Raw genomic sequence first — 17,961 nt, forward strand, 5'->3', positions numbered from 1 at the left:
CTACACCCACCACTGGGTGCTGTCCGCCTCCCCCATCCACCCACTTCCTCCCAATTCTATGTCAACACATACCTCAGATCACCGTTCCACCCCTCCAAATGGTGGGAAATAGTCAATCTCTGTCCAGCTGCAAGGGAGGAGGGTTAGGTTAGCGTAATTCATTTATTATTATTATTGGCAGTAAACTGATTGTTGGACTGTCCTCCGCACTCCACCACCCAAACTCCCGCCTCCACTTTCAACCGCCCCCCCCCCCCCATGCTCAATTTAAGCAACACCCCACCACCACTTTTTGCTTATTGCATGTGTATATGCTCATTTGAAGTTCGAAGACTGACTGCCCTAGTTCGCAATATAGTCACCAGAGTGAGTTGAAACCGGTCTGCAACCACCATCCCGCTCTCCACCATCCCCCACGCCACTTTTATTTCCTTCTGTTAGGAGTATTTCACTATTTGCAGGGCTGTAGCAGTACCGAAAATAACGTACAGTGGTTGAAATCGAGACTTCACAAGTGGTAATCTGCATGCAAAACCTCTATGTACATGTGTGTAGTGCTGTCGGTGACGAACTATTGCTGTTCAAACGCATCACTTGCTAACTAATCGTCTATAAATAATGGTGCCAGAGAGACACACTCTTTAAATAGAGAGAAGGGAAAATTTTACATCCCAGGTTTCTAAGTCCAGTTGACGCACTACGTAGTAATGAATAACTCATTACTGTCAGAGACAGCAAAGGACTTCGAAGGGCAGTTGACCGGAATGGACAGTGTCTTGAAAGCAGGATATAAGATGAACATCAACAAAAGCAAAACGAGGATAATGGAATGTAGTCGAATTAACTAGAGTGATGCTGAGGGAATTAGATTAGGAAATGAGACACTTAAAGTAGTAAAGGAATTTTGCTATTTGGGGAGCAAAATAACTGATGATGGTCAAAGTAGAGAGGATTTAAAATGTAGACTGACAATGGGAAGGAAAGCGTTTCTGAAGAAGAGAAATTTGTGAACGTCGAGTATTGATTTAAGTGCCAGGAAGTCGTTTCTGAAAGTATTTGTATGGATTGTGGCGATATATGGAAGTGAAACATGGACTATAAATAGTTTAGACAAGAAGAGAATAGAAGCTTTGGAAATGTGGTGCAACAGAAGAATTCTGAAGATTAGATGGATAGATCACATAACTAATGATGAGGTATTGAACAGAATTGGGGAGAAGAGGAGTTTGTGGGACAACTTGACTAGTAGAAGGGTCGGGTTGGTAGGACATGTTCTGAGGCATCAACGAATCACAAATTTAGCATTGGAGGGCAGCGTGGAGGGTAAAAATCGTAGAGGGAGACCAAGAGATGAACACACTCAACAGATTCAGAAGGATGTAGGTTGCAGTAAGTACTGGGAGATGAAGAAGGTTGCACATGATAGGGTAGCATGGAGAGCTGCATGATACCAGTCTCAGGACTGAAGACCACAACAACAACAACAAAAACAGTGAAAAAAACGGAATCTACGGTTTGGAGAGGTCCTGTCAGGACTGTGGTTACGTATCAGAGTTGAAACATATAAACAAAAGTAGCGAAAGTAATCTGGCAAGCAATAATAGCACGTACCTATGGGAGAAATATAGGAGCAACAACAGAAATCAACTTTGTACACATGTCTGCTTACTGTTGTAGATCCATACAGGATGAAGTGGAAGTCAAATGAACATGGAGGACTGTTTCCAGACTTTAATTTCCTATCAAGTGCACCACTACATGAGTCTGCAGACGAGCTCTCTGATATGTTTCTTGGAGCAGTACACGGAGTTGTTTCCAGTTTTTGAGTTTCCATACATCCAACATGTGCACCGTGCGTTGAGCCTCTTCAAGGGATGAAGCGAGTGTTACTGTACCTTTCATGATCGTCCTATCCAGAATGCATACATGTAGATCATCGGGAGGAGGGGAATTCTTAGAATTTTTTAGTAAGCTGGCGTATAAAACAGGCAAATATTCTTGTATAAAATCAAACATCGCATGACTATGTCATCAGTATGACCATACACAATCGGTAAAATTCGAGAAAAACCTGGTATAATTACAAGAAACTGATGGGAAATACATAAAATTGAGGGAAATACGACGAAATATGTAAAATCGCGAAACCTAGCACAAGTACGTAAATTCACTGTGAATACATAAAATTAGAGAATAAAGTAGCATAAAGTGCTGTAATTTGAGGTGAAGTGATGGATGCAGACACTCAAGATCGAGAAAACCTTAAGAAGTATGCTCTGTTTGCATTCAGATTTAATTCCCCAGATGTAAACTACATTGGAGTTTGTAACGCATACTTCAACGAAGACAATATAAGCATTATACGGAAGCGCTGTAGAAATGCACGTGAAACCTATGTCCCGCAGTCCCGGACAGTATTCTTACACATGCAGTCGAATATAGATATTACTGAATTACGGTTGTTTCTCAAAAGTAACGTTATTCTACAAGTGTTGAGGAGAAGGATCAATACATTTAACAGACTTGAGCCATTCCCTAGCGTGTTCTGTAGGAGAGTAGACTGATACTACGCGTATTTTCCTTAGCAGTTGGAGGAGGGGGTACTCTAGAGATGTGGTGTCAGGACGAAATTGCTATACTATTCTAGATGTCAGCTGGACTACCTAACATCAGAGCACGACTTCTGTGTGCGCGAGGGAGACTACCAGGTCTGTGGCGACGCTACTGCTGTAAGGCTGATACGTCTCCTTTAGCTACTTATCACTGTGTTTCCTTCCTCGTACGATGTCACTGTTTCTTCCTGTGCATTTTCATGCAATTTGACACAGGTGGTAACTCACTGTGTCCGTTTTTCCTCGCTCTATTTCTTAGTGAGTCATGGCCGCATCAATCAAAACCTCTACTACTACTACTATTAAGTGCGGCTGACACGGGAAACATGATTGAGGCTACCTATATTTCCTACTTAAAAGACATATAAAATCAATAAATTTCTTAAAAGATAGCACAGCAGCTTACGGAATTCGTTCTCGTTGGTTTATAAGCCGTTTCATAGTGAGAAACAGCTCTGTCACTTCCTAGGACACCACAATAGCCTCCATAACAAAATAAAATTCACGAAGGAGATAAAAAAGGGGCAACTACCTTTTCTAAATGTGCTGCTTGCAGAAAATGAGAAAGAACCTAATACATACAGTGACGAACACACTCATGCAGCTATACATACATACGCCGTCAAATAATCGAAAACAGGAATGATAAATACACTCGGGATGAATACGTAAGGTGAAACACAGAGAGAATTTTCTGATAAGCAATGGGTACTCCAGCCATTGCACGTCAAAGGAGACGTACCCTTATAGCGATTGTTTACAGGGTAAGGTAGCTTATAGTCAGACCCATTATTGTTCTGCCCACAGTTGTGTGTTAAGTGTCCTCCGCCTGCAGGGTGAGCAACCTCTTTCAGTCGTGGAGGCTCAGAGAAACATATTTAACGAAAAATCTTTCAGCATGATACTTACAAAAGGTTGTAGGAATGATGACTGGAGTTTTTTGGGCCCATGTTATTGGTTGTGATAGGACTAAATGGCTCTGAGCACTATGGGACTTAACTGCTGTGGTCATGAGTCCCCTAGAACTTAGAACTACTTAAAACTAACTAACCTCAGGACATCACACACATCCATGCCCGAGGCAGGATTCGAACCTGCAACGGTAGCAGTCGCGCGATTCCGGACTGAGCGCCTTCACCGCTAGACCACCGCGGCCGGCTGTGATAGGACTGTCACGTGTGAACTCAAAGGGAGAAATTAGGATCTTTGTGTCCGTCATATGAAAAATAATGGCGAGCTTAGAGTTTTCGGACAAATACTTAATGACAACTCGTAGAAAAATATTTGACATGCCAGAGTGCATGACAGGACTTGTGAAAACGGGATGCCACGCATCTTGCGACCACGGAAATTTTATATTATGGTCGATATGCTTGGATATATGAATATCTTTACAGCACAGGTATAGGAGGCTGTTTGGTATACTTCCGAGAATTAATCCAATTACACATGCTGAACAGTCATCTATCTATCAACATTCATACTCTGGTGTATGCCAATGATGCCTTAGTCGACAAATTTGTGTGATCTAGGTGTGGTAGTTATGTATGTAAACATACGTCAAAATGTGTGGCATAAGGCTCGAATGTACTGACACAAAATCAGATGACGAGCTGTAACTTGCCACCGAAATTATAAGACGCCACTATGTTGACTTTAAGAAACACCGTGGAATTATCAAAAACACAAAAAAAGTATGGCCCCACCGAGTCTGTAAGTGTAGCAGGCTTGAAACGTCCTGGCAGATTAAAACTGTGTGCCCGACCGAGACTCGAACTCGGGACCTTTGCCTTCCGCGGGCAAGTGCTCTACCATCTGAGCTACCGAAGCACGACTCACGCCTGGTACTCACAGCTTTACTTTTGCCAGTATCTCGTCTCCTACGTTCCAAACTTTACAGAAGCTCTCCTGCGAACCTTGCAGAACTAGCACTCTTGAAAGAAAGGATATTGCGGAGACATGGCTTAGTCACAGCCTGCAAGGTTCGCAGGAGAGCTTCTGTAAAGTTTGGAAGGGAGGAGTCGAGATACCGGCAGAAGTGAAGCTGTGAGTACCGGGCGTGAGTCGTGCTTCAGTAGCTCAGATTGTAGAGCACTTGCCCGCGAAAGGCAAAGGTCCCCAATTCGAGTCTGGGTCTGGCGCACCGTTTTAATCTGCCAGGAAGTTTCACATCAGCGCACACTCCGCTACAGAGTGAAAATCTCATTCTGTAGCAGGTATGTTAAATAGCGGCCTGTCCTCGATTCTGACTGAATGGAATGCCTGTATGTTAAATCATTTCGTGGAAATGAAATCGATAAACCTCATGGGGGTGATATGACTGGGGGTGAGATGATGTTTTCGCGGAAGTTAGCTATACCATCAGAAGTTATTCTTTTTATAGTATCATGTTAGCTCTTCCTGCTCCGGCATATGCCGATTATCATGCGGAAACGTATGTAACATAAATAAAAGGCATGAGGGGCTTTTAGTTGTATTTGCACCTTTTATTCCACGACAAATATGTGGCAACAACGATGTTGCGGAAGGGTATTGCTGTTGGGCAGTGTGAAACGATACTTATCTGTTGTGAGTATGAGAATTCCGCAATGTTTCGATGCTATGCACCTATAAATGATAATCGGAATGTTATGCTGTTAGAATGTAAAGTTACTGTCTTCAGACATGTGCAAAGAAAATTACGTGGGTGGGACTAAATTCAGTTGCAAAGGATGCAATTTGGTTTTCTTAAATTGAAGGTAGCTTAAAAGAGGTAAATGGACAATAAATACAACTGTTTAAATGAACTTCCAATCGCAGAACAGCGAACACAAACGGAGACATCTGCGGTCGGTACGGGACACAGCGTTCTCAGTTGCATATTTTAGTAAAAAAGACACATGTGACTCTTCTTTTTTCTGTAGGGTGACAAGGTGTCTCTCTTTATTTTGTGGTCCACCAGCTTGCCACGTGCCCCTGGTAAGGGATTATGGCGTTTGGCGGCTGTGTTGCTGGGACGTCTGCTTGCATCAGCCCGGTTCTTCCTGCGAGTTTTGTTTACATTTCGTAAATTCCAGCTCGATATATCAATGCACTGGAAAAGTGGGATCTGGCATAGTGTATAAACAACATTCTCTTTAATTATAGCTTGTTGTTTCCGAACATAAAATGATAGTGTTTTTCCGATATGTGAATAGATAGTGTGAAAGTCTGTACTCTGTCATGTTATTTCATGCGTCCGAAATGTTTTTAATACCAACATGCACGACAATATATTCACAGACACTGATTTGAACACCAGGGACGCTCACAAATCATGTAATTTAGTCCATCAAACTGAAAGAAATCGGTTAGCTTAGTTGTTAATTTAGAGTTTAAAGTTGTCACTTTTTCTTTCGTCCTTTGGAAATTTTGAAACAGCGAGGACATTTAGCAGTGATCGCTAGTTTTCACAACATAATATTGGAAGCTATTTCGATTTTATGCGTGGTAGACATGTATAGGAGATGTGAGATAAGTTAACAAATCTGTCAGAGGTATCATTATAGAGCTCAGACCTCCACAGTCTGCTCATCTGTAATTGGCAGCAGGGCCAAGTTTTTTCACATCAACGGAAGTCACAAAATGACAAGAAGCGTGGAAAGAGAGGGAGAGAGAGAGAGACAGACGTGAATTGCATCATGTAGATAAATGCAAAAATGACTGTATAGATGCCGTTCAATCTTATGAAATGAGTGTAAAGACCTTATCCATGAGGAATGATCTCTAACTATACAGATTTTGCTCATAAAACTAAAAGAAAATGGACTGCACTTATTTATGTGGAAATATGACTGTTTTAACATCGGCGCGATTGTGCTTTTTAATTCATTCGTGCTTAGCAGAGGTGTGTTGATGTTAAACACAACTGTTTATACTGAAATGTTTCCCTCAGAATAGCGAGAGCGTATGGGGGCAACTGCTGGCGGTGTGGTGTGTGTGTGTCTCTCCTAGGCGGCTGCAGATGCATTTTTAGACAAACAAACTGCAGCCTTCTTTCTCCCACTTTGTTCTCTAGTCCACTAGAGCGGTGGCATATTTCATATGTTTAGAAGTCGTCTGCGTCGATAGTGCTCAGCGCCCAATCCACGTGCTCCGCTGTAAATTCTGTCTCCGGCTGTAGCCACACTGCCTGCTTGCAGCCACAGCAATCAGGGATGTGTGGTGGCAGCGGTCGTCTGAAAAAGTGTTCTGGAGGGTGCTCTGGAATATGGTTGTTGTTTCAGGGGCTCATAAATACATTCACAGAATAAAGAACTTCAGCTGACTTTCGCGGAACTCTTTGTGTACCACCGGCAACATGTTCTGGAACAGATCAGAGAACTGCTCCTACTCCTGCAAGGGCTAGGGGGTGGACGGGATGGAGGAAAGATTTCAGAGGAAAGAGGTAGTGGTGGTTCTGGTGTTATTTGTTTGCTACCACATGCCGAAAAGAACACATCGTTATGGTGGTGAGCGAGTTGTTTCTCGGTATCTGTGTGACGTTACTACAATGTTTTTCACTAATTTCTTATGTATGTTGCATTACGGTTAATTGTTTATGAGTGGTGCTTTTTGACGCTAATTTCGATGTTTTTTCGTCCAAGAGCGGGGAAGCAGTTAGTGTGATATGTGCGTGCGAGCTTGTGTATGCATTTAAAACATCAAGGCTGTTTGGTTTCGAGTGGTGTTTAGTTGTTGGATTACATGATTTTTTTTCTGAGAGCAGTGAAGCATTTACCATGAGATGCATGAATGTATTGATGTGAAAAATCTTGGTGGTGAATCTCATTTAAGCACACATACAGCATTCCTCGCCAATCTATACTGTTTCAGTTATGTTATTTGGTCATGTAGTAATACTTGCACCTGCGGCTAAGCTTTTTTCTCAGTGGGGCATCTGTAGAACAGTTTCAAGTGGCACTGCTGGCTAAGTCACTCAAATGATCAGCAAAAATGGAAGACTGGGCCGGTAGAAAGAGGGGGGGGGGCAGGGGGGGGGGGTTGGTGTGGGGTGGTTGTAGGACAGTTTTAATTCATTGTGGTGACTGTATTGTGAACTAGGGCAGTCAGTCTTAGAAATTCAGCTGAACAGATAAACACAAAATCAGAAAAAACTGGGGCTGGGGGTGGTCGACAGTGGAAATTGAGGATGGTGGGTGGCGGAGTGTGGAGGACGGTCCAGCAGTCAGTTTCCCACTAAAAATAATAGTAAATGAAGTACACTACCCTAGCTTTCCTCTCTAGTAGCTGGATAGAGACTGACCACTTCTCAGAATTTGCAGGGGCGGTGGGGTATTGGGGGTGCATGACATCATAGGAGTTGGGGGAGGGGTGTTGGAGGTGAGCAGCGCCCTCTGGTGGATGTTGTGTGAACCAGCTCAGTCAATCCCTACACGTCGAGGTGAACATACGTACATCTCCATGTTAGATTACTGAAAGTACCCCAACTGAACTATAAATAAATAAATAAATAAATACTCTCCCTTCCTCTCCAGTACAGAATTATCGTTTCCCAACAAACATTAAATAATGTACGCTACCCTAACCTATCTATCTGGTAGCTGAACAGGGTAGGTGATATCAGAGGAATGGTGGGAGTGGTATGGTTAGATTGGAGGAGGTAGCCTAGTTGCCTTATTTCCCGCAATTTCCAGTGGCTGAAGGGGGGTATGACGTCATAGGGAGGAACTCAGATGCCGTTTGCATTAGTTACCTGCATCAGAAATCCCGTAGCCCCACTACTCATGTTCTGTGAACATTTGACCAGTTTCACCATTTTCAAGATAATTCGTTCATAGGCTCTGCATAATAGTAATCTGCCCTTTGTCAGAGTCGCTTATCTCAATGGAATTCCCCTCTTGCAGCCTATATCTTCGCTACAGTGATCTCCTGTCTGTGTCTGCTCTGCTTACATACTTTTGTTACCAAGTCTCGTGCCCGCAACGCCACCAGGCAGCATCCAACGTCACAGTGGGTAGTGGTCACAACATTTTCCTGATCAATGTATTTTGCTAATAAAAAACCAAGAAAAGTCAAAAACAGCGATATCTGTAACACCATCAATGAGAAATATCTTCGAGAAATATCTTCGAGAAATATCTTATTAACAGTTCTAACAAATGTGTAAATATTGGGCCTCTTTCAATTTCTAGAACCTATCTCAATTTTCTAACCATTTTGTTGAAGACCAGAATGGTTCTGGAGTGAGCAGACCATCCACGCTTTTATTGGAAGGTGGGTCGGAACGAGAGTAAAGGAGCAAAAGAAAGATCGTCCGATTGAGTCACATACTGTATGCCTCACTGAATTCAGAAAGGTATTTAATGAACACTTCCAGGCTTCTTCAGTTATTCTACCAGACCTTCTGTAAGTGAATGGCTGCTAGGTTTTCTGCATATCTGAATTTTCGCTCAAACATTCGTATTCGTATACATGCACAACGGCAGTACGCCATTAGGTTGCAAGTTATTCTTCATAATGTCCTGTGGAAACACATAACTGTAAACTAATGGAGATTATCTGGTGACAGAAAACGGCTACATGGTGGTAAATGAGTGCGATGTTACTTTGACAGTGTGTCATAGGTATATAAAATGTCTGTAAATTCAAAGAAATGGCTAGCTACGCAGTACTGCGACAGCAAGGATGTTACAAAGATAAGAACAGGAATAATTTAGTGCCTGCCAATATGATGAGGCTTTCAATTGTTGCTAAGCTATCATACTTACATCACTGAGGGTGCTAAGTGTGAACTCCTTAGAAGGGAAATAGAAATCCCGAATCTTCTTAGTGATCAGATCTGCATTTAACGACGTGTGATACAGTAATGTTATGGGAAACAGGCTGTCACTCTTATCCTTTAGTTCTTGAAATAATGTCTCGTTTGAAACAAAAGCTGAAATAAAAATGTTAACTATTAGTTGAAAGCGGATAATGACTGCAAAGACTTACAAGCTGTTGAACCATGCTGAAAAAAATTCGGTGATGAATGGACAGAACGTACTCGCTAGAGAAAATGGCTCTGAGCACTATGGGACTTAATATCTGAGGTCATCAGTCCCCTAGAACTTAGAACTAGTTAAACTTACCTAACCTAAGGACATCACACACATCCATGCCGGGGCAGGATTCGAACCTGCGACCGTAGCAGTCGCGCGGTTCCGGACTGAAGAGCATAGAACCGCTCGGCCACCGCAGCCGGCTGTACTCGCTAGATATGTGCATTAATTTCTCTAGTGGGTACGAAATATAATATGTGTTTCACGCTAAAAACTAATGCCACTTTATTTACAGAAATTGGAGGAAAAGAGTAAATAACAGTATATAATCAACTGCAATGTGATAGGCACTTATAAATACCTCCTCATAATTTAGCGACTAAATTTCAGACTATTACTACTCTTTAACATTGCAACAGTGGTGTAATCACTTTCCTATAAAATGTAATCTGCTACAGATAGGACTGGTCTCGAGTCAAAGAGCTGTGAAACGACTATACTCAGTAACAGACTGTATGATTGACAACTACGCTGGTGAATGTTTTAATGGGTTTACATCAGGGATGTGCTCCAGCCTGTGTGCGCAGTTCTCTCACCTGACTACATTCTTCCACACTGCCATGCTACACTTTCTGAGCTTGCGGAGGGGGAAGAGGTGCGACCATGCCGCATTTGGATGGTAATTCTGTTACAATGCATGTGGTTTGGTTCCGTATTTCACACCTCTCCACAACATAGTTCACAAGCAAAATAAATTTTGTGCTTTATTTAATCATTCTTGGCACACTGAATACTAGGTGTTCAATTCTCTCTTAACACTATGGGACGTAACATCTGGGGTCATCAGTCCCCTAGTACTTAGAACTACTTAAACCTAACTAACATAAGGACATCACACACATCCACGCCTGAGGCATGACTAGAACCAGTCGCGGTCGCGCGGTCCCAGACTGAATCGCCTAGACCCGCTCGGCTACAGCGGCTGGCAATATTGGGTGTCCATAATTAAAGTTCCAGTTTGAATACTTGTAGAAAGGGAATCACCTCTGAATTTGGAGTCAAGTTCGAACACGTATTATTGTGAGTGTGTGAAATCTTATGGGACTTAACTGCTAAACTCATCAGTCCCTTACAATCTACTTAACCTAAATTATCCTAAGGACAAACACACTCACCCATGCCCGAGGGAGGACTCGAACCTCCGCCGGGACCAGCCGCACAGTCCATGACTGAAGCGCCCAAGACTGCTGCGCTAATCCCGCGCGGCTGAACACGTATTATTGACGCAGGGGAAACGTCATACAAAATTACCTAAAGATGGCGCTGTAAGAGTCTCAACGTAAATGGGGTCGGCTACAAATGACAGATGAATCGCAATCCAACGGCAATGGTTTGAGTTCCACATTACACTATCCAAACTGTTCAGTTACATAACTGCACAACTTCGCCGGCCGGAGTGGCCGAGCGGTTCTAGGAGCTACAGTCTGGAACAGCGCGACCGCTGCGGTCGTAGGTTCGAATCATACCTCGGGTATGGATGTGTGTGATGTCCTTAGGTTATTTAGTTTTAAGCAGTTCTAAGTTCTAGGGGACTGATAACCTCAGAAGTTAAGTCCCATAGGGCTCAGCGCCATTTGAACCATGTTTGACAGCACACCTTCGCCAGTCAACAGCTTTCGCACTGTTACGTAGGTAAGTCAATCTACCAAGGCCAGGTCGTACCTCATCTCATGGGAAACATCGGGTGTTAATTGTCCTAAGGCCAAAGCCAGCATAAAAGAAAAATGACATCAGTTTTTAACAGTCTTTGAGCCAAAAACCGCATGAAAAGCGAAATGACACCCGTTTATAACACCCGTGAGACTGGTGCAAGACATGTTGAGTAAGCAGGCCACCATTTTATGTCACAAGTTGAAATCGAGAAACAGCATCTTCAACACGTTCGGAATACGCTGCGCAAGTGTTCCTTCAGTGCAGCTACGTACGTGTTTGGGTCACAGAACAAAACATCTTTCACGTAAGACCACAGGCATAAGTTACACGGTTTAAGATCAGGTGATCTGGACGACGAGTCGGTAGGGAAATGACGGCTGATAATTCTAGCATTTTTGAAACATCGCTGCAGCAACCGCTTCACTGTCTGTGCAGTGTGAGGAGGGGCGCTGTCTTCCATAGAAATGACCCTACTCACACATCCATGGTGGAACCACATTGGTGTGCAAAAGACTATCACAGCCCTTACCAGTGACGATTCACGTAACAACGTGCAGGACTCATCTCCATGCAAACATACGTCCCTACTTTAAACGATTCCGTCAACCTGCACCGCAGAGTCGCCCTTGCAGAATGAGGTTGTACTGGTTGACGGGCGTGCGGATTTTCCATGTAACACCTTAAGAAACCCGAAAACCCAAATAAGAGTGTCATGATAATTTAAAGTAGGGAACAGTGTTATCCTGACAGTTACGACAACTTTGACAATAATATATCACCTTAAAGTTTTGATGAACTCCAATTTCAAAAATTACTGAATGTTTTATGATATAAAGGTATTTTTAATTAGCTATCAAATATCTCAGTAATAACTGCAAATCAGTACGACGAAAGTTTAGTCCAAAGTAATATGTCGGTCACAGATAACATTTATTGTGAAAGAGAGTTGTAACAGCGGCGAAAAGGAAATTCAATGCGTTTACAATGCTCAGTCATGGGAACGTTAGTCGGTTGCTAGCTTGCTTGCTATCAAGTCGAGAGAGCACCGTTAGTTACAGTACTACAAACGGAACGCTACGAGATTTTTTCTATTCAGAAAAAGTAATATTATGTGACAGAGATGCGCGGACTTTGTTCTCAGTTATTCTGACTTGAGAACTTGAACTGAAGTGATATTCTGATAGTGTACGATAAGTTAATGAACTTTAATTATTGGAGATATTATTGTTGGACCCAACCTTCATCAAAGTGAACAGTTACAGCGAAGAATGGACGTAGTATCGAACACTGCAATAGCTGATTAGCCTGGAGTAGGAAACATTAATACTACCACACGAAGATAATACAAATACGTCGATTGTAAAAGTTGTCCTAATTGCCACGATTACCGAACTGAAAAGAATCGTAATTGATGTGATCCATCGGTGTGTGTGTGTGTGTGTGTGTGTGTGTGTGTGTGTGTGTGTGGTGTGATGATTATAAACTAACTGCTAAGAAGGAACAATAAAATTGTCGTCAGTAATGGAATCTAATTAACTGTGAACATTTTAATTGAAAGAGTGACTTGATGAACATTGAGAATTAGCGAAATAATATCAAGGCGCATGAAAGCAAGATTGCATTATAGATTATCTCTGGATTTGCGTCACGCCGTAGAACAATTCTGCCTAGCAACGTAACAATAACTACTGATACTGAAACGCATATGAATTTTTCCTCGTTTCAGTGATGTGACACGAAGCCGGTGATGAATGATTCACTCAATACTGCAATAACTGACCATCCCGGCATAGCAAATCTTCATAAGACCATAACAGACAATTAAAATCAGCAGTTCGCATCGCTGAGAAGACTGTGTGGACTCGCTAACGGACTTTCGTACATTACGCGAGGAACAATTTTGTTTAGAGATTTTCAGGTGCTGTTCCACGTTATCCGACGGCGACAACCATCACTGCACGTCGCGTCTCCATTCCACCGACCGAGCTGTAGCAGCAGTAGCGGCTCAACGTCAACAGCGACAACAATAAGGGGACAGGGGACGCCACAGCCGCAAGAGATGGAAACTGGCTTCGTCAGTCCACAGAATATTCCATGGCTATTTATTGTCTGCTTTCATGTGAGCAAGAAATTCCAGAGCGAATGTTTGTCTTCCTGACAGGTCAGCAGGAAGCAACTCGTCAACATGAATGATTTGTGTGGAATATAATGCAGGATTTTTCGTAGAATTTCATGCCCTGTGCTCGCTGGCATGTCCAGTATTCCGGCAGTTCCCCGTGCACTGCATGTTGGCATACCACTGTCCAACCCCTGCTGCAGTGCTGTGACCACAAGTTCGATACATGTCGAATTAACAGCTTTCCTCACTCTGCCACATTGCACTTCAAAAGAACATTTTCCTTTATTGTTATTTTATATCCGTGCCCCGTGTGGGCAGCATGGTAGCGCATAACACGCCGCTCTTCAACCAAGCGGCTATAGAAACTAGCACAGGAGAAATGTTAAATACAAACAATACGGGTATAAAAGATGATGTTGACACATGGCAAGGGAAAGCAATTGGAGCTAAAATATACAAAAAAGGAGTAGTTCAGCGTGGCATGCCTGCATAAAATCCACCTGACAGAAACAATGGCACACGAAGAGTATAATTACAAATGGCGTCCACAGTATGAAAGCCACATGGGACGACAACACACAACACACACTGCTCTTACGTAAAACATACAGCAAGCACCAAAACACGACAGAGAGAAACTGGATTAAAACTGGAAGGACCTGCCAAGGCTTCAAAAGAGTTTGTATTTTCGAAGTTTGTAATCATTTTCTCCAAATCCTTAACAGAGATAGGAGCAATGTATTTTTTCATACCCTTAAGTGTCCGAAATTACTACAGGATTACCAGCCCACAGAGCTTTACCAGCAGTGCCCGAGCTTTCATGGAGGCAGTCAGGTGGGCCTCTCGGACGCAAACTAAGGAACAGCCGTATGCGCGCATCTGTTGATGCGTACATTCTGACGCGTACAGAGACATCTGTTGGTCAAATTTCCTATAAATCTTTATTTGTACCAGGATCTTTCCCCAAGCTATTCAGATTTGACGTCATTCTGAGCAGTGCTTTCTACAGTGTTTTGAAACTGTAACTTTAATTATGGACACCCTCTACGTAACATAATTCTTACCTGGTTGGAAAGGTAGGCAAACGGACAGATGCAGAAAACTTCGCAGATTTCCGAACTCAAGTTTGTCTCGTAATTGTGACTTACCTAGTTTCACAATCGGGAAAAGCGTTTGACACAAATAAGTTTATGGAAATAATTTATCTCGTTAGCAACCTCATTAATGGAGACGTAGAAACTTTTCTCAAGGAAAATAACATAGACATCTCCGACAGCTTTAACAGAAAAAAAAAATTGTTTTGAAACGAGAATTACATTGCAGATCCATCAGTACCGCCTGTACATGCGTACCGGTGTTTTCAACTGAAAAGATAAACAGTCTATAAAACAGCTCGAAAACTGTGAAGATAAACAGTCTCTAAAACAGTTCAAAAACTTTTCTTGTAATTCTTTCAGTAACACATTGAATTCAGCAAAACTCGCATTTTCTTTACCGCCAGTGAGTTTAGAGAAATGGCCGCGGCTTTTGTCAGATTTTTTCTCTTACAATGCGATTTTTTTAAAATCATCCTCATCAGATCAGAAGTAAGTTACTACTCACCTTGCAAATGTTCAAATGTGTGTGAAATCTAATGGGACTTATCTGCTAAGGTCATCAGTCCCTAAGCTTACACACTACTTAATCTAAATTATCTTAAGTACAAACACACCTATGCACGGGGTAGGACTCGAGCCTCCGCCGGGACCAGACGCACAGTCCATGACTGCACCGCCTGAGACCGCTCGGCTAATCCCGCGCGGCTGTCACCTTGCAATGTTTCACTTTGGACAGTCCCCAGTCGAAGTTCACTTAAAATGAGAGACGTGCAGTGCTTTCCAGGTGTTATAGTTTTCGTTCCTACTATTCTTTTTCCTTCACGATTTTAACAGTACTGAATTTAAAGCGTAAAAAAGTTTCAGGCATGCCCCTAGATGTAACTAATGTACTTTACAATAACGTATAAAGTCTGCATACTCTTCTTCCAGTTTCATCGAAAGCTGTTGCAACTGAGGGTGTAACAATGCGTACAAACTCAGAAAATTTATTATTCCTATCACCAATTTCATCAAATTACTGCAAATTTAGCACGATGTGTTTCGAGGTGTACAGAACGATGAATCCCTTTTGTCGATCGTTGTAATATTTCGCTCTTTGATCGTTAACTAAGTCTTTAAATTCTACCTGCACAATGTCCTAATGTCTTTCCACAGCAAAACTGCAGCACCCATTATGGGACAGCATAGCAGATTTCGGCAACTCTCATCTTTCTCTCTTTCCAGTTCAGTCATAAAGGCTTGTGATGATAGATCGCTAGATCGTGGAGGATAAACAGCGCTGACACCACCATTCTGCCGAACTGATGATTCTCATACCTACCGAAAAACGATGTAGAGCAATGATGAATGAAATATCACGCTGTGACGAGTAGTTAGATCGCATTTGTTGAGGTTGATTTGTCTAGTATCTTTGGATCTTGCTGGCAGTTCATGTGTTTCTTGTTGGTTTCCCAGGACACGTAGGACATGTGACCCATATGTGATGTTTTCAGTATTTGGTTGTTGTTGCTTCGCCTGTGTGTTTCATGCCATGTTTTCATTGTCGCATATGGTCTGTTTTTGTGTGTTGTACAGCTGCCGTAAAGTTCCTTTAAAACCTAAAACCGTTGCAAATAAATGTTATTACAGACAATACAGTGTCATTCAGTTTTTGAAGTTACCCTTGAAGCTAGTCGTTTTGAGCATCATTTTTAAATAATGCATATTCGCCCTTAATACCAAATAGCAGTATACTTGATACATTAGAGTAGTTTATGTCCAGAACGTTTCTGATACGTCAAATCTTCAACTTACTTCCTTCACCTCGACGTTTACGTATCATCTGAAGGGCAAACAGGCGGTCAGAAACATTTTTATCTGACGTAAGCCATTACAGGTAACAGATAATTTACACTATGTGGAAATAAAATAAAAGTAGGAACGTTCTAACTAAACTGTCACTACCGGCGTAACGACATTTATGTTGGATTAAGTGAGAAGTTATGGTACCGATAAAACTGTAATTAGGAAATGAATTGTGTGTTGATAACGTTCTCATATCATACTTCCTGGCTGGCTTATACGTATCAGTGCCATATATCATCTCACCGCTTGTAGAGCGAGGCCATTTAACGGTCTCTTTCTAACACCAAACACCGCTCGAACACGTCATGAAGGACCATCGGTACTGACCGGCCACCGTGTCATCCTCAGCCCACAGGTGTCACTGGATAACGTCGTTTTTCTGGTCGCCTGTATATAGACAGCTTTCTTACCCGTTTACGCTTAAGTAATTCTTCCTATATCGAAGCGACAACAGCCTTTTACTTGTTGTTGTCTTTATCTCGTAACCGAACCAGTCGAAGCTCTTCCTTTCTTTATCTGACCAAGGTAACTCTTATGTTGTCGGTTCACATGAGCAGTTTATTAGCCATTTCTGAGTGTACCTTGTTATTTGAAAGCAATATGAAATGGGTTGGGCACATAAAGACAGTAGTAGGAAAAGTAGATGATCGACTTTGCCCCACCAGGTTGCATTAAAGTAATGCTTCGAAACATTTCAGAGTAGGGCTACTACAGTTGTTACCGTTAGGTGAACTCGAATGGGAATTCCTGGAGGGAAGTGACTATTTTTCGCAAAACACTGTTAAGGAAATTTAGAGAACCGGCATGTGAACTTGACTGCCGAACGATTCTACTGCCACCAGCATACACCAGAGGAATGTTCAGCGGCCGACCTCTGTGGCCGTGCGGTTCTAGGCCCTTCAGTCCGGAACCGTGCTCCTGCTACGGTAGCAGGTTCGAATCCTGCCTTGGGCATGGATGTGTGTGATGTCCTTAGGTTAGTTAGGTTTATGTAGTTCTACGTGTAGGGGACTGATGACCTCAGATGTTAAATCCCATAGTGCTTAGAGCCATTTGAACCATTTTTTGAAATGCTCTGCGAAAACACATTAAAACTCCATACTACCAGAAACTGTATAGCAGGAAAGACGAGCAGCAATACAAAATTACTTGAAGTCGGAGGAACAAACAAACAGTCAAGAACACCATCCAGACACAACCTAGGACCCCAAGCTGAATACCGTTAATTATGTAACCTACGAAAACTTAGAAGTTAACCTACGGCTTACCAGACTTGAAAACAAGGATATATTTGAAACAGCTCTTCGCTATGTAATACGAACTAAGCATTGAAATGGGGATAAAATGTGCTTCCCAACTACAGAACAAACTAACAGGATGATACTAAGAGTTGAATATGTGCCAAAGAACCTCAAAGAACTATCTAAGCTTTTAAGGGAGGCATGTGCGACAAGGGGAGAGGGCCTAAACATAGAGAAAGTATACAAGGCATCCGTGAGAGCACATGGACGTGTGTTTCTGGATTTTAAAGAAACCACATTCATGTTTCCAGAATGAGATTTTTACTCTGCAGCGAA

At 42.4% G+C, this 17,961-nt stretch overlaps 1 protein-coding gene across 1 annotated transcript in view; it reads right to left on the bottom strand.

Annotated features, from left to right (window-relative positions):
• LOC126355943 (venom carboxylesterase-6-like) overlaps positions 1-17,961 on the bottom strand; it is a 131,099-nt gene that overhangs the window by 28,400 nt on the left and 84,738 nt on the right. Inside the window, exon 7 of the mRNA XM_050006527.1 lies at positions 9,341-9,507. Coding sequence (XP_049862484.1) covers positions 9,341-9,507 — 167 coding nt within the window. The remainder of the gene's footprint in view (positions 1-9,340; positions 9,508-17,961) is intronic.

Source organism: Schistocerca gregaria, chromosome 3, assembly GCF_023897955.1.
Source record: "Schistocerca gregaria isolate iqSchGreg1 chromosome 3, iqSchGreg1.2, whole genome shotgun sequence".
Taxonomy (NCBI): domain Eukaryota; kingdom Metazoa; phylum Arthropoda; class Insecta; order Orthoptera; family Acrididae; genus Schistocerca; species Schistocerca gregaria.